A 26,406-nucleotide genomic window follows, 5' to 3' on the forward strand; every position below is an offset into this window, starting at 1 on the left:
TTTTTTTTTTGACAGACTCTCACTCTGTCACTCTGTTGCCCAGGCTGGAGTACAGTGATGCAATCTTGGCTCACTACAACCTCTGCTATTCGCCTGTCTCAGCCTCCTGAGTAACTGGAATTACAGGCGCATGCCACCACGCCCAGCTAATTTTTGTATTTTTAGTACAGACAGCGTTTCACTATGTTGGTCAGGCTGTTCTCGAACTCCTGACCTCGTAATTCACCCGCCTCGGCCTCCCAAAGTGCTGGGATTACAGGTGTGAGGCACCGCGCCAGGCCGATATTGATATCTTTCTCCAGGTTTGGGAAGTTCTGTTACTATCCCTTTGAATAAACTGTTTTTTTTTTGGGGGGATGGAGTCTCCCTTTGCCCCCAGGCTGGAGTGCAGTGGTGCCATCTTGGCTCACTGCAAGCTCCGCCTCCCAGGTTCACACCATTCTCCTGCCTCAGCCTCCTGAGTAGCTGGGAGTACAGGTGCCCGCCACCATGCCCAGCTAATTTTTTGTATTTTTAGTAGAGACGGGGGCTTCACCGTGTTAGGCAGAATGGTCTCGATCTCCTGACCTTGCCCGCCTTGGCCTCCCAAAGTTCTGGGATTATAGGCATGAGCCACTGCGCCTGGCCTTGAATAAATTTTTTACGTCTATCTCTTTCTCTACTTCTGCTTTAAGGCCAATAACTCTTAGATTTGCCCTTTTGATGCTATTTTCTAGATCTTGTAGGTGTGCTTCTTTTTTTTTAATTATTTTTTCTTTTGTCTCCTCTGACTATATTTTCAAATAGTCTGTCTTCAAGGTCAGTAATTCTTTCTTCTGCATGATCACCTCTGCTATTAAAGGACTCTGATGCATTCTTCAGTATGTGAACTGCTTTTTTCAGCTCCAGAATTTCTGCTTCATTCTTTTAAATTCAATCTCTTTGTTAAATGTATCTGGTAAAATTCTGAATTCCTTCTCTTTGTTATGTTGAATTTCTCTGAGTTTCCTCACTATTTTGAATTCTGTCTGAAACGTCACATCTCTGTTTCTTAAGGATTGGTCCCTGGTAACTTATTTAAATCATTTGGTGAGGTAATGTTTTTCTGGATGGTGCTGATGCTAGTAGATGTTCTTGGGTATCTGGGCATTGAGGAGTTAGGTATTTATCGTCATCTTCACTGTCAGGGCTTGTTTCTCATCTTTCTTGGGAAGGCTTTCCATATATATGAAAGGACTGGAGTGTTGTAATCCAAGCTGTATTTGCTTTAGGGGGGCACCCCTAGCCCGGTAACACTGTAGTTCTTACAGACTTGTAGAGGTACTGTCTTGATGGTTTTGGACAAGATCTGGGAGAATTCTCTGGATTACCAGACAGAGACTTTTGTTTTCTTCTCTTACTTTCTCGCAAACAGAGTCTCTCTGTATTCTGAGCCACCTAAAGCTGGGGGTGGAGTGACACAAGCACCCCTCTGGCCACTACTAATATGACTGTCCTGGGTCAGACCTGAAGCTGACATAGCACTGGGTCTTGCCCAAGGCCTGCTGTAACCACTCCCTGGCTACAGCCTAGGCCCTGGGGCTCTTCAATCAGCAGGTGGCAAAGCCAGCAAGGCTTCTGTCCCTCCCTTCAGCGCACTGAGTTCCCCCAGGCCCTGGGTGGGTCCAGAGGTGCGGTCTGGGAGTCAGGGACTAGAGTCAAAAACCTGAGAAGTCTACCTGGTGTTCTATTGTACTGCTGCTGAGCTGGCACTCAAACCGCAAGACTACAGTCCTTCCCACTCTTCCCTCCCCTTTCCAAAGGCAGAGTAGCCTTACCCTGTAGCAACCACCACTGCAGGCCATGGGGAGTACTGCCAGATTACGGCTCATGTTCCCTTAAGGCCCATGGTGAATGCTTGTGGTGGAACGCTGCCTAGCTTGGAACTCACCCTTCAGGGCAGTAGGCACCCCTCTGGCCCAGGGCAGATCCAAAAATGCCATCCAAGAGTCAAGTCCCAGAATCAGGGACCTCAAGAGCCTGCTTGGTGCTCTACCCCACTGTGGCTGAGCTGGTTACCTAAGGTGCAAAACAAATTCCTCTTTACTTTTCCCTCTGCTTTTCTCAAGCAGAAGAGTTTTGCCCTGTAGCCCCCACAGCTGGTAATGTGCTGAATCTTACCTGAAGCCAGCAAGTCAAGTCTCTGAGGCTCACCCAAGGCCCTCCATGTAGTACCTGGGTATCTCTGCTGGTTATTCAGAGCCCAAGCACTCTTCATTTAGTAGGTGATGACTGTTGCCAGCACTGAGTCCTTCCCTTCAAGGCAACTCGTTCCCTTCTGGCTCAGGGTATGTCTAAAAATGTCTGGGAGCTAGGACCTGTAACGGGAGCCTCACAACACTGACTGGTGTCCTAGCATGCTGTGGCTGAGCTGGTATCCAAGATGCAAGACAAAGTCCTCTCTACTCTTCCCTCTCCTTTCATCAAGTAGAAGGAAGAGGTCTCTTGTGGAGCCATGAGCTGTGCCACCTGGGTTAGGATAGGGGTGATGCCAGCACTCTCTTAGCCACCCCAGCTGGTGTCTCAGTAGGTCATGTGGCCCCTGAATCTCAGCCCAGTTCTGTTCAGCCCTAAGACTCACCTAGAGTTTCAGTCCTTACAGCCTAGACTGCCTTTCAAGTTTACTTAGAGACCCAGAGCACAGTAGCCTTAAGTGGCCAGGTTTGCAAGAACTCAAGTTCTGACCACTGGGATCAATAATTCCCCTGTGGCTAGGGCTGGTTTAAATGCTCCCTCCATGGATGGGCAGCAACTGAGTTTGGTCCAGTTTTCCTTTCTGCTGTAACAAGACAGCAGTGCATTCAGTGCCTCATACTTGCTGTGCTTTTCCTCCCTCAGTGCCCACAGACACTCTCCGTACCAGGCTGTGGCTGCCAGGGGTCGGGGAGGGGTGGCATTGGTGGTTCAAGACTGTTTTTTCTATCTCTTCCGTGCTTCTTTCTGTGATACCGAGATAAAACCAGGTACTATGGGGCTCACCTGATTTTTGGTTCTTGTGAAGGTGTTTTTTCTGTATATATAGTTGTTTAATTAGCGGCCTTGTGGGTTGGGAGACGATGATCGGATAATCGGTGGAGCCTTCTATTCTGCCATTTTGCTCTGCCTGTCCAGCTCAGGCCCTTTTTTTTTGAGATGGAGTCTTGCTCTGTTGCCCAGGCTGGAGTGCAGTGGCGCGATCTTAGCTCACAGCAACCTCTGCCTCCCAGGTTCAAGCGATTCTCCTACCTCAGCCTCCCAAGTAGCTGGGATTACAGGTGAGTGCCACCATGTCTGGCTAATTTTTGTATTTTTAGTAGAGACAGGGTTTCACCATGTTGGCCAGGCTGGTCTTGAACTCCTGACCTCATGATTAGCCTACTTCAGCCTCCCAAAGTGCTAGGATTACAGGCGTGAGCCACTGCACCCAGCCAGCCATATATATACATATATATATATGTATATATAAACATATATATACATATATATGTATATATAAACATATATATACATATATATGTATATGTATATATAAACATATATATACATATACGTATATATAAACATATATATACGTATATATAAACATATATATACATATATATGTATATATAAACATATATACACATATATATATATAAACATATATATATAAAATTTTTTTTTTTTGGTAGAATGTCTCTAAAGAATAGACTTGTCTGGGCCAGGCATGGTGGCTCATGCCTGTAATCTCACCACTTTGTGAAGCCGAGGCAGGTGGATTCACATGAGGTCAGGAATTTGAGACCAGCCTGGCCAACATGGTGAAACCCTGTCTCTACTAAAAATATAAAAATTAGCTGGGCGTGGTGGGAAGCACCTGTAGTCCCAGCTACTCGGGAGGCTGAGGCAGGCAGGAGAATTGCTTGAACCCGGGAGGCGGAGATTGCAGTAAGTCAAGATCACGCCATTGCACTCCAGCCTGAGCAACGAAGTGAGACTCCATATCAAAAAAAAAAAAAAAAGAAAAACAAGAATAGATTTCTCTGATTTTTTCATCATGATCAGATATAGGTTAGACATTTTTGCAGACATATTACATATGTGATGTGTCTTCAGTGCATCATCTTGTCAGGAGGCATGTGATATCAGTTTGTCCTATTACTGGGGGTGATATTTGATTCTCATTTGGTTCAGGGGTATCCCCTACATTTCTTCATTATAAAGGTACATTTTTCTCTTTGTAAACAGGATGCTATCTAGAGGCTGTGTGGAACATCCTGTCCTCCAACAACCTTTTACCCAATGTTTCAACATCCAGTGATGATTCTTGCCAGAAGTACTTATTGTAGGGTACTTGTTAGATAGTGATTTCTAATGCTATCATTCTGTCTTCATTCATTAGTTGGCATTTTTCTGTAAAGAAACACTTTCCCGGGGGTGGAGCCAAGATGGCCGAATAGGAACAGCTCCAGTCTACAGCTCCCAGCGTGAGTGACGCAGAAGATGAGTGATTTCTGCATTTCCAACTGAGGTACTGGGTTCATCTCACTGGTGAGGGTCAGACAGTAGGTGTAGGACAGTGGGTGCAGCGCACCAAGCATGAGCCGAAGCAGGGCGAGGCATCATCTTACCTGGGAAGCACAAGGGGTCAGGGAATTCCCTTTCCTAGTCAAAGAAAGGGGTGACAGACGGCACCTGGAAAATTGGGTCACTCCCACCCTAATACTGTGCTTTTCCAATGGTCTTAGCAAACGGCACACCAGGAGATTATATCCCGCGCCTGGCTCTGAGGGTCCTACGCCCACGGAGCCTTGCTCATTGCTAGCACAGCAGTCTGAGAACAAACTGCAAGGAGGCAGCCAGGGCGCCCGCCGTTGCCGAGGCTTGAGTAGGTAAACAAAGCAGCCTGGAAGCTTGAACTGGGTGGAGCCCACTGCAGCTCAAAGAGGCCTGCCTGCTTCTGTAGATTCCACCTCTAGGGGCAGGGCATAACCAAACAAAAGGCAGCAGAAATCTCTGCAGACTTAAATGTCCCTGTCTGACAGCTTTGAAGAGAGTGGTGATTCTCCCAGCATGCAGCTGGAGATCTGAGAATGGACTGACTGCCTCTTCAAGTGGGTCCCTGACCCCCGAGTAGCCTAACTGGGAGGCACCCCCGAGTAGGGGCAGACTGACACCTCACACGGCCGGGTACTCCTCTGAGACAAAACTTCCAGAGGAACGATCAGGCAGCAACATTTGCGGTTCACCAACATCCGCTGTTCTGCAGCCTCTGCTGCTGATACCCAGGCAAACAGGGTCTGGAGTGGACCTCCAGCAAACTCCAACAGACCTGCAGCTGAGGGTCCTGACTGTTAGAAGGAAAACTAACAAACAGAAAAGACATCCACACCAAAACCCCATCTGTACGTCACCATTATCAAAGACCAAAGGTAGAAAAAACCACAAAGATGGGGAAAAAACAGAGCAGAAAAACTGGAAACTGTAAAAATCAGAGTGCCTCTCCTCCTCCAAAGGAACACAGCTCCTCACCAGCAACGGAATAAAGCTGGACAGAGAATGACTTTGACGAGTTGAGAGAAGAAGCCTTCAGATGATCAAACTACTCCGAGCTAAAGGAGGAAGTTCGAACCCATGGCAAAGAAGTTAAAAACCTTGAAAAAAAATTAGACAAATGGTTAACTAGAATAACCAATGCAGAGAAGTCCTTAAAGGACCTGATGGAGCTGAAAACCACAGCACAAGAACTACGTGACGAATGCACAAGCCTCAGTAGCCAATTTGATCAACTAGAAGAAAGGACATCAGTGATGGAAGATGAAATGAATGAAATGAAGCGAGAAGAGAAGTTTAGAGAAAAAAGAATAAAAAGAAATGAACAAAGCCTCCAAGAAATATGGGACTATGTGAAAAGACCAAATCTACGTCTGATTGGTGTACCTGAAAGTGATGGGGAGAATGGAACCAAGTTGGAAAATACTCTTCAGGATATTATCCAGGAGAAATTCCCCAATCTAGCAAGGCAGGCCAACATTCAAATTCAGGAAATACAGAGAACGCCACAAAGATACTCCTCGAGAAAAGCAACTCCAAGACAAATAATTGTCAGATTCACCAATGTTGAAATGAAGGAAAAAATGTTAAGGGCAGCCAGAGAGAAAGGTCGTGTTACCCACAAAGGGAAGCCCATCAGACTAACTGCTGATTTCTCGGCAGAAACTCTACAAGCCAGAAGGGAGTGGGGGGCCAATATTCAACATTCTTAAAGAAAAGAATTTTCAACCCAGAATTTCATATCCAGGCAAACTAAGATTCATAGGTGAAGGAGAAATAAAATCCTTTACAGACAAGCAAATGCTGAGAGATTTTGTCACCACCAAGCCTGCCCTAAAAGAGCTCCTGAAGGAAGCACTAAACATGGAAAGGAACAACTAGTACCAGCCACCGCAAAAACATGCCAACTTGTAAAGACCATCGAGGCTAGGAAGAAACTGCATCAACTAACGAGCAAAATAACCAGCTAACATCATAATGACAGGATCAAATTCACACATAACAATATTAACCTTAAATGTAAATAGGCTAAATGCTCCAATTAAAAGACACAGACTAGCAAATTGGATAAAGAGTCAAGCCCATCAGTATGCTGCATTCAGGAAACCCATCTCATGTGCAGAGACACACATAGGCTCAAAATAAAGGATGGAGGAAGATCTACCAAGCAAATGGAAAACAAAAATAGGCAGGGGTTGCAATCCTAGTCTCTGATAAAACAGACTTTAAACCAACAAAGATCAAAAGAGACAAAGAAGGCCATTACATAATGGTAAAGGGATCAATTCAACAAGAAGAGCTAACTATCCTAAGTATATATGCACCCAATACAGGAGCACCCAGATTCATAAAGCAAGTCCTTAGAGATCTACAAAGAGACTTAGACTCCCACACAATAATAATGGGAGACTTTAACACCCCACTGTCAACATTAGACAGATCAACGAGACAGAAAGTTAACAAGGATATCCAGGAATTGAACTCAGCTCTGCACCAAGCGGACCTAATAGACATCTACAGAACTCTCCACCCCAAATCAACAGAATATACATTCTTTTCAGCACCACACCACACCTATTCCAAAATTGACCACATACTTGGAAGTAAAGCACTCCTCAGCAAATGTAAAAGAACAGAAATTATAACAAACTGTCTCTCAGACCACAGTGCAATCAAACTAGAACTCAAGATTAAGAAACTCACTCAAAACCGCTCAACTACATGGAAACTGAACAACCTGCTCCTGAATGACTACTGGGTACATAATGAAATGAAGGCAGAAATAAAGATGTTATTTGAAACCGATGAGAACAAAGACACAATGTACCAGAATCTCTGGGACACATTCAAAGCAGTGTGTAGAGGGAAATTTATAGCACTAAATGCCCACAAGAGAAAGCAGGAAAGATCTAAAATTGACAACCTAACATCACAATTAAAAGAACTAGAGAAGCAAGAGCAAACACATTCAAAAGCTAGCAGAAGGCAAGAAATAACTAAGATCAGAGCAGAACTGAAAGAGATAGAGACACAAAAAACCCTTCAAAAAAATCAATGAATCCAGGAACTGGTTTTTTGAAAAGATCAACAAAATTGATAGACTGCTAGCAAGACTAATAAAAAGAAAAGAGAGAAGAATCAAATAGATGCAATAAAAAATGATAAAGGGGATATCACCACCGATCCCACAGAAATACAAACTACCATCAGAGAATACTATAAACACCTCTATGCAAATAAACTAGAAAATCTAGAAGAAATGGATAAATTCCTCGACACATACACCCTCCCAAGACTAAACCAGGAAGAAGTTGATTCTCTGAATAGACCAATAACAGGCTCTGAAATTGAGGCAATAATTAATAGCTTACCAACCAAAAAAAGTCCAGGACCAGATGGATTCACAGCCGAATTCTACCAGACATACAAGGAGGAACTGGTACCATTCCTTCTGAAACTATTCCAATCAATAGAAAAAGAGGGAATCCTCCCTAACTCATTTTATGAGGCCAGCATCATCCTGATACCAAAGCCTGGCAGAGACACAACAAAAAAAGAGAATTTTAGACCAATATCCCTGATGAACATTGATGCAAAAATCCTCAATAAAATACTGGCAAACCGAATCCAGTAGCACATCAAAAAGCTTACCCACCATGATCAAGTGGGCTTCATCCCTGGGATGCAAGGCTGGTTCAACATACACAAATCAATAAACGTAATCCAGCATATAAACAGAACCAAAGACGAAAACCACATGATTATCTCAATAGATGCAGAAAAGGCCTTTGACAGAATTCAGCAACACTTTATGTTAAAAACTCTCAATAAATTAGGTATTGATGGGACGTATCTCAAAATAATAAGAGCTATCTATGACAAACCCACAGCCAATATCATACTGAATGGGCAAAAACTGGAAGCTTCCCTTTGAAAACTGGCACAAGACAGGGATGCCCTCTGTCACCACTCCTATTCAACATACTATTGGAAGTTCTGGCCAGGGCAATCAGGCAGGAGAAGGAAATAAAGGGTATTCAATTAGGAAAAGAGGAAGTCAAATTGTCCCTGTTTGCAGATGACATGATTGTATATCTAGAAAACCCCATCGTCTCAGCCCCAAATCTCCTTAAGCTGATAGGCAACTTCAGCAAAGTCTCAGGATACAAAATGAATGTGCAAAAATCATAAGCATTCTTATGCACCAATAACAGACAAACAAAGAGCCAAATCACGAGTGAACTCCCATTCACAATTGCTTCAAAGAGAATAAAATACCTAGGAATCCAACTTATAAGGGATGTGAAGGACCTCTTCAAGGAGAACTACAAACCACTGCTCAATGAAGTAAAAGAAGATACAAACAAATGGAAGAACATTCCATGCTCATGGGTAGGAAGAATCAATATCGTGAAAATGGCCATACTGCGCAAGGTAATTTATAGATTCAATGCCATCCCCATCAAGCTACCAATGACTTTCTTCACAGAATTGGAAAAAACTACTTTAAAGTTCATATGGAACCAAAAAAGAGCCTGCATTGCCCAGTCAATCCTAAGCCAAAAGAACAAAGCTGGAGGCATCATGCTACCTGACTTCAAACTATACTACAAGGCTACAGTAACCAAAACAGCATGATACTGGTACCAAAACAGAGATATAGACCAATGGAACAGAACAGAGCCCTCAGAAATAATGCTGCATATATAGAACTATCTGATCTTTGACAAACCTGCCAAAAACAAGAAATGGGGAAAGGATTCCCTATTTAATAAATGGTGCTGGGAAAACTGGCTAGCCATATGTAGAAAGCTGAAACTGGATCCCTTCCTTACACCTTATACAAAAATTAATTCAAGATGGATTAAAGACTTACATGTTAGACCTAAAACCATAAAAACCCTAAAAGAAAACCTAGGCAATACCATTCAGGACATAGGCATGGGCAAGGACTTCATGTCTAAAACACCAAAAGCAATGGCAACAAAAGCCAAAATTCACAAATGGGATCTAATTAAACTAAAGAGCTTCTGCACAGCAAAAGAAACTACCATCAGAGTGAAAAGGCAACCTACAGAATGGGAGAAAATTTTTGCAATCTACTCATCTGACAAAAGGCTAATATCCAGAATCTACAACGAACTCAAACAAATTTGCAAGAAAAAAACAACCCCATCAAAAAGTGGGCAAAGGATATGAACAGACACTTCTCAAAAGAAGACATTTATGCAGCCAAAAGACACATGAACAAATGCTCATCATCACTGGCCATCAGAGAAATGCAAATCAAAAGCACAATGAGACACCATGTCACACCAGTTAAAATGGCGATCATTAAAAAGTCAGGAAACAACAGGTGCTGGAGAGGATGTGGAGAAATAGGGACACTTTTACACTGTTGGTGGGACTGTAAACTAGTTCAACCATTGTGGAAGTCAGTGTGGCAATTCCTCAGGGATCTAGAACTAGAAATACCATTTGACCCAGCCATTCCATTACTGGGTATATACCCAAAGGATTACAAAACATGCTGTTATAAAGACACATGCACACGTATGTTTATTGCGGCACTATTCACAATAGCAAAGACTTGGAACCAACCCAAATGTCCAACAATGATAGACTGGATCAAGAAAATGTGGCACATATACACCATGGAATACTATGCAGCCATAAAAAATGATGAGTTCATGTCCTTTGTAGGGACATGGATGAAGCTGGAAGCCATCATTCTCAGCAAACTATCGCAAGGACAAACAACCAAACACCACATGTCCTCACTCATAGGTGGGAATTGAACAATGAGAACACATGGACATAGGAAGGGGAACATCACACACCGGGGTTTGTTGTGGGGTGGGAGGAGGGGGGATGGATAGCATTAGGAGATATACCTAATGTTAAATGACGAGTTAATGGGTGCAGCACACCAACACGGCACATGTGTACATATGTAACAAACCTGCACGTTGTACACATGTACCCTAAAACTTAAAGTATAATTTAAAAAAGTATTAAAAACAAACTTTCCCTTTCCTCCTTTTTGAAAAAGCATTATTATTATTATTGCTGTTGTTATTTTGTTTCACGGTTGTTTTTAGAGATGGGGTCTCACTCTGTTGCTTGGGCTGGAGTGCAGTAGCGTAATCATAGCTCACTGCAGCCTCAAACTCCTGGGCTCAAGCGATCCTCCCATCTCATCCTCCTGAGAAACTACAGAGACGTGTCTCCACACTTGGCTATTTTTAAAACATTTCTGTAGAGAAAGGATCTTGCTATGTTGCCCAGGCTGGTCTCCAATTTCTGTTTTTGTTTGTTTTGTTTTGTTTTGTTTGTTTTTTTGAGGTGGAGTTTTGCTCTGTCGCCCAGGCTGGAGTGCAGTGGCACGATCTTGGCTCACTGTAACCTCCGCCTCCTGGGTTCAAGCGATTCTCCTGCCTCAGCCTCTTGTAGCTGGGATTACAGGTGCACGCCACCACGTCCGGCTCCTTTTGTATTTTTAGTAGAGACACGGTTTTGCCATGTTTGCCCGGCTGGTCTTGAACTACTGACCTCAGGTAATCTGTCATCCTCAGCCTCCCAAAGTGTTGGGGTTACAGGTGTAAGCCACTGCACCTGCCCTTACTTCACTTTATGTGTTTATTTATTTTAGATATAGATATTTTTTAATTGAAAAAATATATTTTAATTGGAAAAAAATAAGCCGGGCGCGGTGGCTCACGCCTGTAATCCCAGCACTTTGGGAGGCTGAGGTGGGTGGATCATGAGGTCAGGAGATCGAGACCATCCTGGCTAACACAGTGAAACCCCACCTCTACTAAAAATACAAAAAATGAGCCGGGCATGGTGGTGGGTGCCTGTAGTCCCAGCTACTCGGGAGGCTGAGCTAGGAGAATGGCGTGAATCCGGGAGGCGGAGCTTGCAGTGGGCCGAGACCGCGCCACTGCACTCCAGCCTGGGTGACAGAGCAAGACTCCGTCTCAATAAAAAGAAAAAATATATATATTTTTTGAGACAGTCTCACCCTGTTGCTCAAGCTGAAGTGCAGTGGCACCATCATAGCTCATTGCAACCTTGACCTCCTGGGCTCAAGTGATCCCCCTGCTTCAGCCCCTCGAGTAGCTGGGACTAACAGGTGTGCCACCATGCCTAGCTAATATTTAAAACATTTTTTGTAGGGACAGGATCCCACCAGGTTGCTTAGGCTGGTTGAGAACTCCTTCCACTTTGGCTGGCATTACAGACATCAGTTACCACACCCAGCCTTTACTTCACTTTTTAAGCTTTAGTTTCATCATCTGTAAAACAAAACCTACCTATAGGTAGTTGTGAGAAGTGAGATGATTGAGCTTGACAGATAGTAAGGGCTATGTAACTGTGAATTTCCTTCCTTCCTTTCTTAGCTGTCTTCCCTAAACTCAGCCTCCTGCCACCTGCCACAAGTTACCTACCAGAAGAGTTCACGAGATGCTATGTGCTCCCACTCCATGACAAGTGTGTGGAGGATCCCTTCATGACGACTGCCACAGTGTGGCCTGGTCACCAGGGTGAGTCCGCAGTAGCCGGGGATCCTCCTGAGTGTCTACAGTAGATGTGGAAAAACAAGCACAGGACCTTGTTTTCACAAGAGGGAGGAAGCAGATCTCCTGCTGAGCCTTCCACTTTTTAGCATACCAGCTCTGCCCTCTCTCAGTTTCTCCACCTATAAATGCAGCCAATTTCTAAAAGAGGACTGACAGGCAAGCCAAAGGGGACCTTTGATCTGAGGGAAGTGCTTAGGGCTGGAGGTCAGGAGTCACGAATTCTAGTTCTCCCTGGGTCCCAAAGGTCCCTTTGGTTCCTCAGACAAATACTCCAGCCCCTCACTTTATAGAAAAAGAAACAGAGAGCCGGGGTGATGGCTCACACCTGCAATCCCAGCACTTTGGGAGGCCAAGGTGGGTGGATGACCTGAGGTTGGGAGTTCGAGACCAGCCTGGGCAACATGGTGAAACACTGTCTCTACTAAAATACAGAATTTAGCCGGGTGGGTGGCGGGCACCTGTAGTCTCAGCTAATCGTGAGGCTGAGGCAGAAGAATCGTTTGAACCCAGGAGGTGGAGGTTGCAGTGAGCTGAGATCACATCACTTCACTCCAGTCTTGGTGGCAGAGCAAGACTCTGGAAAAAAAAAGAAGAAAGAAGGAGAAGAGAAGAAGAAGGAGAAGAAGGAGAAGGAGAAGGAGAAGAAGAAGAAGAAGAAGGAGAGGAAGGAGAAGGAGAAGAAGAAGAAGAAAAAGAAAAAAAACAAAAAACAGAAGGCCAAGGACCATCTCTAAGAACCGTACCAGTTTAAAAGTCTATGCATCTCTGATCTCTCCATTCTTACTCAGGTCAGAAGGTGAGCTGCAGGACCCCCACCCCCACCCACCTCACCATTTGCTATCACTGCCACCCATGTGGTCAGCTGAGGTTGTGTGCACTTAAGGAGTTGGCTAGGATACAGAGGGGAGCTGGGTCTTCCCAGGGACCCAGGCAGCCCTTTTCTTTTTTTGAGATGGAGTTTCACTCTTGTTGCCCACGCTGGAGTGCAATGGCGCGATCTTGGCTTACCGCAACCTCTGCCTCTCAAGCAATTCTCCTGCCTCAGCCTGCCAAGTAGTTGGGGTAACAGCATGTGCCACCATACCTGGCTAATTTTGTATTTTCAGTAGAAGTGGGGTTTCTCCATGTTGGTCAGACTGGTCTTGAACTCCCGACCTCAGGTGATCCACCCGCCTTGGCCTCCCAAAGCGCTGGGATTACAGGTGTGAGTCACCCCGCCTGGCTCAGGCAGCCCTTTTCTATCTGTCTCTAACACTGGTCCCTTGGGGACTCTTTCCATTTCCCCCTCATCATCCTTAAAGCTGAACAGCAGTGTCCAAGATCAAAACTTCTCAAGTACTCTCAGGCTCATGAATGGATAGGAAATGCCCAACATATACTAGATTCTCAAGCAGGGTGATGTCAGTCCTTCCTCCTCAGCAGTATTATATAACGATCGTTAGTGCTAAAACTAACATTCTCTCCAGATGGCTCAAATGCAAGTTCTGTCATCGAATCCTTACACTAACTCTTTGTGGTAAACACCATTTACTCCCATCTTACAGATGTTCAGGGTAAGTACATATCTAATAATTGATGGAATCAGGACTGATAATTTATGTCTGTGTGGCTTCTCTGATCACACTAGACTGTGCCCACACAAAAAATACCAAGTAAAACACTATATGGCAGAGTTTAGTTTTAAGTAACTTGATAGGATGTCCAAATCCAAATTGCTTCATAATGGAGACCTGTTGCTAAAGCAGGGCCATGTTTATAAGAAGAGGTGTTTGGGACCTTTATTTATTTATTTATTTATTTATTTATTGCCTTAAATGCTGTAAAGTGTTTTCATGTGTTCTGCAATATATTGAAAAACAATGACCAGAACTTGTGGATTGTGTTCTGAGGATGGGTTGTGGATGCTGTGGGATATGGGCCTAGGTGTGTGTCTGAGTGTTCTGGAAAAAGAGGCAAAGACATTGATATCTGGAGTTGCCAAAGTAGTGTGACAAAGCACATGCTGCATGGCCCCTGAGCTGTGCAGCAGTACTTTAGGGCTGCCTCAGTCTAAAACCCCTCTACAATGTGACAGGTGTGTGGGTTTGTATTTCCCTGTGGGTCTGGGAAGCTGACTCAGTCTGGCTAGTGATATGATAATTGGAGTGGAAATGACAATAGGATGGCCTGTTAAGAAGTGTTGAGGGGTAGTGGGGCAGGCACTGTGGCTCAACCCTGTAATCCCAGCACTTTGGGAGGCCAAGATAGGAGGATTACTTGAACTCAGGAGTCTAAGACCAGCCTGGGCTGTATAGCAAGACCTTGCCTCTACTAAAAAAATAAAATAAAAAATAAAAAAAACCAAAAATTAGCCAGATGTGGTGGCGTATGCCTGTAGTCCCAGCTACTTGGGAGACTGTGGCAGAAGGATCCTTTGAACCCGGGAGATGGAGGCTGCAGCAAGCTGATATGGCACCACTGTACTCCAGCCTAGGGGACAGAGAAAGACCCTGCCTCAAAAGCAAAACAAAACAAAAAAAGAAGTGTTTGGGCCTCTTAACTTTTTTCTCCCCCTCCTGAAGAAATTAGTCCAAGAGCCATTGGAGGGTGTGAGCAAGGCAGGTGTTGGGTGTGTGTGTGTGTGTGTGTGTGTGTGTGTGTGTTGTGGTATGGGGAGAGGAAGAGGAGCCTCCTATGCCAAAAGGAGGGTACCAAGGAGGCAATGCAGGTTGGTGGGTGCACTCGACAGGGATGGCTCTGCTTAAGGTGTTGGCACTCCAGTGGGATAAGGAAATTGCCCAATCAAGGTGGTAAGGCAAGGAAGGCATTTGTGGGGTGGGTGTGATGACATAGACGAGGAGTTGGAACAAGGACAGAGTAAGGAGGGAGTCCAAGTGTAGGGGGGGGATGGAGGAAGATCTGCAGTGTGGTTGATGTGGGATGTCAGAGCCTTGAGTAAGGTAAGGAGGGCATCTGCATGAGGAAGGCACCCAATGGAAGACTGGCTACATACAGGGGGATTGATCCAATGAGTAAATACATTAAGAATCATGAGAGCCAGGTCTCTCACTGTTGGAGAAGTTACTAGGGTATTGTATTAGAATTGGAGGTCTTGGTGTGAACTTACAGTTTTCAATATTTATCTATATATCTATATGCAAATACAGAAATCATTAAATATATATAAATGTGTGTAGAGCTCTGCCCACTGAGAAGGCCTGGAAATAGCAACACCCTAATAGCATGAGAATACTTAGCACATACATCTTGGTTTTTGAACACCATTTTCCAATAAAAGAAACTGAGGCTTCTTGGAGAAATGGCTGAATTTACAGCAAAGTGTAAGATGAGCTTGGAACATCTTATTGTACCTGAAAGCAAGGAGGGACTCAATGAATGATAGTGACATTATCAAATGAACATAGGAGCCAGCTCCAAGGGCTCACACTGGCAAGATCTGGGACAATTTGTGTATCAAAATAAATACCCATAGTAACAGATTATAACTCATTGAATAAGAGAAAACTGTGTGCATATGCAGACACGAATAAATGAATACATTGAATATTTGGTGAGATGTGGTGTATTTACATGGTTTTAAAGCAGCTCTTTGCAAAATATTTCAAAAAGTACAAAGGGGAAATGAGTAACTTCATAGTAGAGAGGCTTGACAGGAGCCATTATAATTAAGGGATCAAAGCAAATATCATCAGTAATGGGCTAACCTGAAGGCATGTGTTGCCTGATAGGGTGCAATGAGAAGAATATAGTATCCCTTATGTGATATTTCTCCTAAAGATGCATACACTAAATCTAATCATAAGGAAACATCAGACAAACACAAAATGTGGCCTATGATCTCTAAAGGTGTCAGTGTTGTAGTAACCAACAAAAGACATCAGGAACTGTTACAGAACGAAGGCTGTAGATACGACAACTAAATGCATCCCATGATCCTGAACTGAATCCTCATGCTGGAAAGGACATTGTTGGGATAACTGGGAAAAACTGAATAGGGTTTGGAGATAAGAGTTTAGTAACATGGCAACATTAGTTTCTGATTTTGACTTTTGGTGTTTGTATTGTGATCACATAGGAGAATATCCTTATATGTAGGAAAAACATCTTAAAGTGTTGGGGAGGTGGTAATGCACATATGCACAACTTACGTATCAAATATTTACAAAAAAGTTCTTTGTACTATACTTGCAACTCTTCCACAGATTGTAAAATGAAAATTAGAATTAAAAAGAGAAAAAGTGTCAGGGAGATTGGGCTTCTTGGCTGAACCAAAAAGGAAAGGGGATGCAGCCCCTGAGCTGGCAGAGCTGCGAACAGGCTGGGGGGTTGGGAACTGAAAGCCTGGGGTTGGGGGGACAAGCAGTCCTCATCTGAAGTTACAAGGTAGAAGGCTCATGGGCAGGTGGCTTCCGTTCTTCCTGGAAACCCCTCTCTAATTTGAGAGCAGCAAGGTGCTACTTGTTGCTATACTAGAGACCCTCAAGAGGAAGGGACTGTGTCTTACTGTGATGGTTAATTTTATGTATCAACATGAGTAGGCCAAGGGATACCCAGGTATTTTGTCAAACATTACATTGGGCATTTCTGTCAGGGTGTTTTAAATGAGTTTAACATTTTTTCAATTTTTTAACCATTATTTTTTTGAGACAGAGTCTCCTCTGTTGCCCAGGCTGGAGGGCAGAGGCATGATCTCAGCTCACTGCAGTCTCAACCTCCCAGGCTCAGGTAATCCTCCCACCTCAGCCTCCCAAGTAGCTGGGACTACAGGTACATGCCACCATGCCCAGCTAATTTTTTTGTTTTGTTTTGTTTTTGTGGAGACAAGGTTTTGCCACATTGCCCAGGCTGGCCTTGAACTCCTGAGCACAAGCCATCCACCTGCTTCCACTTCCCAAAGTGCTAGCATTACAGGCATGAGCCACCGTGCGCACATGGCTGAGTTTAACATTTAAATCAAGAGACTAAGTAAAGCAGATTGATCTCCCTAATGCGCGCATGTAGGGAGGGACCACCAATCAGTTGAAAGTCTGAATAGAATGAAAGGCTGACCCTTTCCCAAATAAAAGGGAATTCCTCCTGCCTGACTGCCTGCAAGCTGGGAAGTCAGGGTTTTTCCTGGCCTGAGGGCAGGAATTGCACCATTGGCTCTGCTGGGTCTCTAGCGTGCCTACTGCAGATCTTACTGGCTTCCAGAATCACGTGAGCCAATTCCTTATAATAAATCTCTCAATTGGTTCTGTTCTCTGGAGAACTCTAATAGTTTATTTTCCTGCTATCTCTCTTTGCTTACATTGTCTCCTACTACGGGACTGACACAAAGTAGTATGTTACCTGGAAGCTGAAAATTCTTGGGCACATGTTTGGTTGACTGAATCACATTTTATTTCTGAACACGGATTATTTTGCATTTAAGTTGATGGCTTAGTGCCATGTACATCAGGAGCATCTAGTGTAAAATAAAGTCCTTCACCAGGGCCAATCAAGAGAAAGAGCATCTGTACAAAAAGCTCCTGTTATCACAGTTGATGGTGTTTTGTCCTGAGATAATTAGGTTGGGAAGGGCCCTGGACAGGTGTTGGAGTCTGGTCTATGTTACATAACTAGCCATATGATCTTTGGTCTTTAATGTTTCATTGTTAAAGAATGTTTCTGTTTGCCTAAGAGAGATACTCTCAAAAGAAACATTTGGTTATTTGTAATTTTCTAACACATTTTAAAATAATTTTTAATTTTGAGATAATTTTAGACACACGAATTTGCAAAGATAATAGAGAGGTCTCTGTTTACCCTTCACTCAGTTTCCCCCAATGGTTACATCTTATTTAACTACAGAACAATATCAAAACCAGGAAACTGACATTGATACAATGTGTTTATCTACTTCTGTTATTTTATTTGAGTGTTAATTTGTGTATAACTATGATTGCAGTCAAGATAAAGAATTATGGTCAGGTGCAGTGGCTCATGCCTGTAATCCCAGTACTTTGGGAGGCCAAGGAGGGTGGATCACTTGAGGCCAGGAGTTCGAGACCAGCCTGGCCAACATGGTGAAACCCTGGCTCTACTAAAAATACAAAAAAATTAGCCAGGCATGGTGGTGTGTGCCTGTAATCCCAGCTACTTGGCGGGGCTGAGGCATGAGAATAGCTTAAACCCAGTGGTGGAGGTTGCAGTGAGCCGAGATTGTACCACTGCACTTTAGTCTGGGTGACAGAAGGAGGCTCTGTCTCAAAAACAACAACAACAACAACAAAAACATAACACAAAAACCCACAAAAATACAGAATTATTTCATCACTACAAAGATCTCCCTCATGCTACTCCCTTGTAGTTACATCCTCCTGCTCCCCACCACCATCCCTAACCCCTGGCAACCACTAATAATCAGTTCTCCATCTCTACATATAAAAAAATATATTTTGAGAACATTATAGACCTTTTCAGATTGGCTTTTTTCTTTTCCTCAACATAATGTCTTGAGATCCGTCCAAGTTGTAAGTATCAATTCCTTTTCATTACTGAGTTTTATTCCATGGTATAGATATATCACAGTTGTTTAACCATTTACCTATCATACGACATTTGCTTATTTCCAGTTTTTCCCTATTACAAGTAAAGTTGCTGTGAATAATTATGTACAAGTTTTTATGTGGAAAAATGTTTCATTTTTCTGGGATAAATGCCTAGGAGTGTGAATGCTGGGTTATATGGTAAGTAAGTGTTTACTTTTTGGCTGGTCTCAGTGGCTTGCACCTGTAATCCCAGCACTTCGGGAGGCTGAGGTGGGTAAATCATTTGAGGTCAGGAATTCAAGACCAGCCTGGCCAACATGGTGAAACCCTGACTCTGCTAAAAATACAAAAATTAGCTGGGCTTGGTGGCATATGCCTGTGATTCCAGCTACTCGGGAGGCTGAGGCAGGAGAATTGCTTGAACCCAGGAGACAGAGGTTGCAGTGAGCTGAGATTGTGCTGCTGCACTCCAGCCTGGGTGACAGAGTGAGACTCTGGCTAAAAAAAAAGTTTACTTTTTAAAGAAACTGCCAAACTATTTTTCAGAGTGGCTGTACCATTTTACATCCTCCTAGCAATGTATGAGACATAAAGTTTCTCTGCATACTCTTTTGTCACTATTTTTTATTTTAGTTTCTAACATATAATTTTGAAAATCAGTGATAGGCACTGAGTTTTATTGATTACATATTTTGGCATTTATTGAGATAATTTCAGTGTGTCTCTTATTGGACCTATTAATGAATTGTATTATTCTATGTATCTATATGTATATGTTTTAAATGATAAAAAGATCAAACAGTATGAAAGGGGAAACAAGGTAAAGTAAATCTCCTACCATTCCTATTAGAGTTTCCCTCCTCAGAGGCAATCATTTTACCTGATTTTTGACAGTGTAGGGACTATATCTGTATGTTAACAGTAGCATATCACATGCACAGCACTGCAGCCTGCCTTTTCACTTTATTTATTTATTTAGAGATGGTGTCTTGCTCTGTCACCCAGAATAGAGTGTAGTGGCCCAATCATAGCTCACTGAAGCCTCAACTTCCAGGGCTCAAGCGATCCTCCCACCTCAGCCTCCCAAGTAGCTGGAACTATAAGTATGCACCCCATGCCTGGCTAATGTATCTTTTGTAGAGATGGAGTTTTGCCATGTTGCCCAGGCTGGTCTTAAATTCCTGGACTCAAGCCATCCTCATGTTTCAGCCTCCCAAAGTACTGGGATTACAGGCATGAGCCATTGCATCTGGCCCATTTAATATCTTACAGACCATTCTATATCAGTACGTAGGGATCTATCTCATTCTTTTTTACAGCTGCATAGCATTCTGTTTTTGTTGTTGTTGTTGTTGAGGAATGTGCCAGTTTAATCAACCAGGTCTTTTTTGACAGACATTAAGGTTATTTCCAGTTCTTTGTAATTACTGACAATGCTGCAGTGAATAATCTAGTACACTGGAATTGGTGCCCCATGTGAGCACTAATGTAGGATAAATTCCTGACATGAAATTGCTAGGTCAAGACATTCAGGTTGGAATAGCTGTGCCAAATTGCCTTCGAAGAGGCTCAAACATTTTAAAGTCCCATCAACAATGAACAAGAATGTCTTTCTCTACAATATCTTTTCTTTCTTTCTTTTATGAGACAGAGTCTCACTCTGTCGCCCAGGTTGGAGTGCAGTGGCATGATCTCAGCTCACTGAAACCTCCACCTCTACGGTTCAAGTGATTCTCCTGCGTCAGCCTCCCAAGTAGCTGGGATTACAGGCATGCACCACCATGCTCAGTTAACTTTTGTGTTTTTAGTAGAGACAAGGTTTCACCACGTTGGCCAGGCTGGTCTCGAACTCCTGATCTCAAGCGATCACCCGCCTCGGCCTCCCAAAGTGCTGGGATTACAGGTGTGAGCCACCACGCCTGGCCAATATCTTTTCTAATTTATCTTTTCCAGTCTGACATCTAAGAAAATAGTATTTCACCTTAAGTTGCAGTTCTCCTATTATGAAGTGGCTCAGTATCTTTTCATTTGCTTAAAAGTTATCTGTATTACTTTTCTATTAACTGTGGATTCATACCTTTTGCCCATTTAATGTATTATTTAAAATCAATGTTTAGCTAGCAAAACACAACTTTCCTATTTTCAGTTGCTCAACAACCTCCTCAGAGGCAGGAGGCTCCCTCAGACAGGTGTCCCCCGTCCTCCACAACCAGTTCCCTCTTCTAACTCATAAATGCCTCCTTCCCCAACACCATTGTCTGTTCCCAAGGAAGGGCCCCTTTATGGTCTCCTCAACATCTCACACCCCTCCCAAAATTATGTGCATGCTCTCCCATCCCTCCCCTCTGGACTGCTCTTTTCCCAGTCAAACCTAACCAGTCCTTCAGGGTCCAGCCTAATTCCACCTGTTTGGGCACCTTTCTGAATAACTAGTGCTCACATTGCAGTCTCACTTTCAGGCGCGCCTCCTCCCATCAATCAGAGCCTATGTCCCTGGAAGGCTGGGCCTGACAACAGCTGGAGCCCAGCTGCTGCTCTGTCTTTGCTCAGTGTGTGTGTGTGTGTGTGTGTGTGTGTATGGCCGGGAGTCTGAGTGTGGAGTAAGTTTCATTCACTCATCCTGCAGTTTTTTTTTTTTAGACCGAGTCTCGCTGTTGCACAGGCTGCAGTGCAGCAGCGCGATCTCGGCTCACTGCAACCTCTGCCTCCCTGGTTCAAGCGATTTTCCCGCCTCAGCCTCCTGAGTAGCTGGGATTACAGGCGCCCACCACCACGCCCGGCTAGCTTTTGTATTTTTTTTGGTAGAGACAGGGTTTCACCATGTTGACCAGGCTGGAATAGAACTCCTGACCTCAAGTGATTCACCCGCCTCGGCCTCCCAGAGTACTGGGATTACAGGCGTGAGCCACCGTGCCCCACCCCATCCTGCAGTTATCGAATGCGTAATGCATACATGAGTCAGGTGCTGTTCCAGGCATTGGAGACCAGGCAGTGTATGAGGTAGATCAAAGCCCTTTCTCTCATCCAGCTGACATGTTGGAACTAATATACAACAAACAAGACAAACACAAATAAGAATATCAATTAAATGTAAACAAGTAATGAAATAGCGAGGAAAGGAGGAGAAGGATTTTCTTTGCAGAGGGCTCGGGGAGGGCTCCCCGAGGAGATAAGATAGGAGTAAAGACCCGAATATGAGAGGGTGCCGCCACAGCAAAGAGCTTTGCAGGGCCCCCTAGAGGACCCGCCTGGCCACCACTCTTCCAGAGATGGACGTGCTACCGAGCCCTCAATACCCCTTTTTTTCTGTTACTTGACAGAAACTGAAGGCAAGAGCTTGCGATCCCTGCAACCTCAGTGGTGTGTGGGGGTAACCCTGCTCCCTCCTGTTTCACATCCCAGCTGAAAACTTGGGAAAATGAAATCGCGCTCGGCCTGCCATTGATAGAGCACCTACTACATACCAGGGTCCAGTTAAGCACTTTATGCGATTGTTACTTCATTTAATCTACACAACAATCCCATGTGGACTCTATTAACCTTACAGGGGAAGAGAAGGAGGCTGGGAATATGGCAGGAACCTGAGTGTTAACTTGGTTCACACACTAGCGGAGTTCCCGGGTCGAGAAGTTCTGTGGTGCGGGTCGGCTGGGGTTTACTGAGTGTCCGGGCGCGCGCTGTTTTCGGAGTTGGTCGGGTCCAACTGTGCGCCCGGAAGCTGCCAGGCGCGCCCGCCAGCGGCCCCCCGCGCCGCCCGGGTCTCCCGGCCTCGGGGGCAAAGGGGAGCGCCGGGGCCAGCAGGCTGGGGGCGGGGAAGGCGCCGGGACAAAGGCCGCGGGCACCGCGCTGGGCCGGCCCGTGCGGCTGCGAACTCCGGGCACCAGGACCCGGCCGGGTGGTCGCTCCCCGAGGAGCCCGCGCCTGGATGGAGCGCCCCGCGGCGCCGCCAGGCCACGCGCAGGCCGAGCCCCCGCCACCGCCCCCGCCTCCGCCTCTGCCCGCGCCCCCGCCTCCGCCTCTGCCCGCGCCCCCGCCTCCGCCCCTGCCCGCGCCCCCGCCCTCTCTCCCCCACCCCGCGGCGGCTTCGCGCTCGGCGAACATGGCGGCGGCGACGGTCGGGCGGGACACTTTACCTGAGCACTGGTCCTACGGGGTGTGCCGGGATGGCCGCGTCTTCTTCATCAAGTGCGGCGCGAGGACGCGAGGACGCGGGGACGCGGGTGGGGGCGCGAGGGCGGGGGCCGGGCGGGCGCCCGGCGGGCTGTGGTGGCGCTAACAGGTGCACCTCTCTGCCCGCAGTGACCAGCTCCGCCGCACGACCTGGCTGCACCCGCGCACCGGGGAGCCCGTCAACTCGGGCCACATGATCCGCTCAGGTGGGCGCCGGGCCGGCGGGTGGGGGGCGCGCGCAGCGGGGGCCCAAGTTTGACCCGACTTTTCTGGCGTTTCCGCAGACCTGCCCCGCGGCTGGGAGGAGGGCTTCACGGAGGAGGGCGCCAGCTACTTCATCGAGTGAGTGAGTGGGGCCGCCGCGCTCGCACCTGTGCCGCGGGGGTCCCTCCCGGTTCCCGCCGGGCGCCCCGCCTTTCCTCTGCTCCCGCCGGCCCGGGCTCCTTGGCGCGCGATGCGCCGCGGCCGCACTCAACGTTTTGTGTGCCCGAGTTGTTTGGCGGCCTCCGAGAGGGAGGCGGTGGGGGCCGCACCTATTCTGCGAACCTGGGCCGGGGGGGAAGGGGCCGCAGACTCTGCGTCCTGGACCTTGCAATACGGCTGGATTGGGGTGCTGGTGTGAGGGCTGGGCACGCCTCCCCTCCAGGGTCTCGGGCTGCGCCCCGCCGGGAGAGGCGAGTGCCGGGATCGGGATGGACTCGGGTTAGGGGAGTAGAACGAGAAGTTCCGTCCTGGTGTGGGCCTGCGGGGTTGGAGTGGGGAGAGGGAGAGACTAGGGGAATCTCGCTTAGGAGGACCCCCCTCTCCGGCCGCGGGCTCTGGGATGGTCGTGGAGATTCGGAACCTCGCCCCCGGCCTCCATCCACTGCGCGGGCCTGCGGGGAGGGAGGGGGTGGGGAGGGGAAATAGTCAACCAATGACTTTCCTCGAGCGCTCCGCGTCTCTTCGGCCGGAGCTGAACCGGGAGATCGCTGGTGCCTCCGTTAGTCCAGGGGCGACTTTTCCGCAAAAGCCCCGGAGTGTTGGCGCACCTGCCAGGTTACCCTGGGTCTGTAGGATCAGTCCATGTCAGATTGGGGCGCAGTAAGTGAAGGCGCGGATCAGGCTGCTATGGCAGTACTGGCTTTGCTTTCCCACTCCGGCGGGAGCCTGTGTTGCAGCGTGTTTCCCTCTGCCTGCTGAGCTCCGGGAGGCCAGAAACGGCCTTTGACCCCTTGCCCCAGTGCCCGACAGCGAGTAGGCACTCGATAAATGTTTGTTCACTGAATGAATCAACTCGCCAAAGGTCTGGACGGTGGTCTGACTAGTACTGACTGGGTGTACTTCGGCGACTGTGAGTCAGAACTACTACTGTTAGGAATAAAGCGGCCTGTTTCAAGAAAACCCCGGAACCTCCTTTTCTGGTTTGGGTTCTTCCATAATAGTTGAAAATACTGATGGGTGAGATTTACAGATCTGAGGGCTAGGGCCTTGCTGCGGTTCTGTTGCCCTGCCTCGTATGTATGTGTGTGTGAAGTTGGGGAGTTGGCTGGGGCCATCAGAGTCTTGCTGTCAGTGGGCCTCTCTGGCTTATAACTGCATCAGTTGATGTTATTACAATTTTCCTGTGTGCCACACGTTCACACGTTGTTCTAGGCATTGGGAACAAAAAACAGAAAAGTTCTAGGTGCTCATGGAGCTTGCAATCTAATAGGAGAGGGAAGGGAGTAGAAAATAAGTAAAAAACACGAATAATAATATCAGATTGTGGTTACTACTGTGCAGAAAGTTAAAATAAGGTGATGTGACATGGAGTGACTGGGTGGCTTGGTTGTACTGGGAGATCGGGATGGTGTTTCTGAATAGGCAACATTTAAAGTAAAATTTGAATGACAAGAAGGAGACATCATGTGACGATGAGTTGGCAAAGCATTTCGGAAAGAGCGAACAGCCAGGGCAAGGGTTTAAGGCAGAAAAGAGCTTGGAGTTTAAGGAGCAGGAAGGCTGGAATGTGGTGCACAAGGGAGAAAGTGGCATGAGGAGAGGTCACAGGTAGGAGAAAGGTAAATGCCGCAAAGCTTTGTGAGCCGGGGTGAGGAATTTTCATACTTTATTCTAAGCTCAGTGAAACGTCATTGGAGTGTTTTAAGCAGGGAAGTAGCATGATTTGGTTTGTGTTTTTAGAACGATCACTGTGAGGAGATTGGATTGTAGGTGGCCACTGCTGGGGGAGGCAGGAGAGCAGCTGAGGCTGTTGCCCTCTTCCAGGCAGGAGTTAGCAGTGGCTTGCCTGAGGGTGGTAGCACAGTAGACAGGGAGTAGTGGTCACATTCAGGCTGTGTTTAGGAAGTAGGCTCTTCACACCTTCATGATGGACTGAATAAAGTCTGTGGGAGAAAGAGAAGAGGCAAAGATGACTCCTCAGGGCTTGGGCACCTGAGCGAGTAGCATTCATATCCTTGAGATGGGAAGAGCCGGTTTGGGGTGGAGGAGAATCATGAGATCTTGTTTTGCCATCTTACATTTGAAATATGAGTATGTCAGATAGTGTGATCTGAAGCTTGGTGGGGAGAGAGGATGGAAGAGACCCATTGGGTATAATAGATGTTATTCAAGGCCATGGGATTAGATGAAATCCCCTAGGAAGAGAGTACAGACAGAAGAGAGATGTTCTCAGCCTTTGGATGGTCAAAGCAGTGTTTAGAGGGGAGAGAGGTGGAGCCAGCAAGGAGACTGAGAAGGTCTGAGAAGGTAGGAGAAACCCCAGGAGAATGCATGGTCACAGAAGCCTTAAAGGACAAAATCTGAGTGGAGTAGGTGGAAGATAAAATACGGGGTGAAGACAGGGAGTCAGTTAGGCAAATCTTCCAGGTAGTTTTGTTGCAAAGTGGAGTTGAGACATTAGCCGGTAATTGGAGAGGATGTGGGTTTGAGGGGGGGTTTTCCTTTCTTTTTTTTTTTTAGTGGGAGATTGTACAGCATGTTTGTTTTGATGGGAATGATCCCATTGAGAGGGAGAAGTCGATGCTGCAGTAAAGAGACCGGGCAGTTGCTGGAGCAGTGTTTTTAAGAAGGTGGAAGGGATGGGATCCATGGCCTGCATCTCACTAGCGTCATCCAGGGGCAGGGACCGTCATTCATTTGACAGGAGGAAGGGCTGCAAGTGTCCCAAAGTACCAGGTGCAGCCTTGGGCTGGGTGTGTGAGGCCATGTGTGGGACTCTGGAGGCTGGAGCACAGCCTTCCACACCTTTGCTGACTCTTCCATGGTAACTTGTCTGTGAGGTCCCTAATGATTTTTCTACAGTGAGCTCCCGTGCCCCCAGGGCCTTGGCTGACTCCTCCCAGGCCTAGGAAAAGCAATGTGTGACAGTGTTCCCTACCCTCAAAGGCAGGGCCCTGTGGCAGATGATTGTAGTTCTGACCTTCTTCTGTGACAATTTTTTGAGAGACTTAAGGGTTTTGGGAGTAATTGTTCTCTCCCTCATCCCCCGCCCCCCACATAAAAAATGTTTTACTGTTGTCTGATTTCTTAGCTTTGCCGTGAGCATTTCTGAATGTTTGATTTTTGTGTTGAGGGCAGGAGCCTCCTCTAATCTGGCTCATAAAGTGAGAGTGACAAAGCACTGACAC

The 26,406-nt window shown here is 46.2% G+C and overlaps 1 protein-coding gene and 1 pseudogene across 5 annotated transcripts in view; one reads left to right on the forward strand and one right to left on the reverse strand.

The window, feature by feature from the left end:
• The window catches only part of LOC129007655 (olfactory receptor 7E24-like), a 36,087-nt pseudogene extending 12,447 nt beyond the window's left edge, over positions 1–23,640 (reverse strand).
• Positions 22,689–26,406, forward strand: part of PLEKHA7 (pleckstrin homology domain containing A7) — a 234,643-nt gene continuing 230,925 nt past the window's right edge. For 3 of the 5 annotated variants that reach the window (XM_063671123.1, XM_063671124.1, XM_063671125.1), the window contains exons 1-3: positions 22,725–22,810; positions 22,925–23,001; positions 23,080–23,137. In XM_063671123.1, coding sequence (XP_063527193.1) covers positions 22,725–22,810; positions 22,925–23,001; positions 23,080–23,137 — 221 coding nt within the window. Of the gene's footprint in view, positions 22,811–22,924; positions 23,002–23,079; positions 23,138–26,406 lie in introns of all 5 variants that reach the window. The other 2 variants (XM_054438787.2, XM_054438786.2) reach the window with 1 other exon arrangement.

The sequence above is a fragment of the Pongo pygmaeus genome, chromosome 9 (genome assembly GCF_028885625.2).
Source record: "Pongo pygmaeus isolate AG05252 chromosome 9, NHGRI_mPonPyg2-v2.0_pri, whole genome shotgun sequence".
In the NCBI taxonomy this organism is placed as follows: Eukaryota; Metazoa; Chordata; class Mammalia; order Primates; family Hominidae; genus Pongo; species Pongo pygmaeus.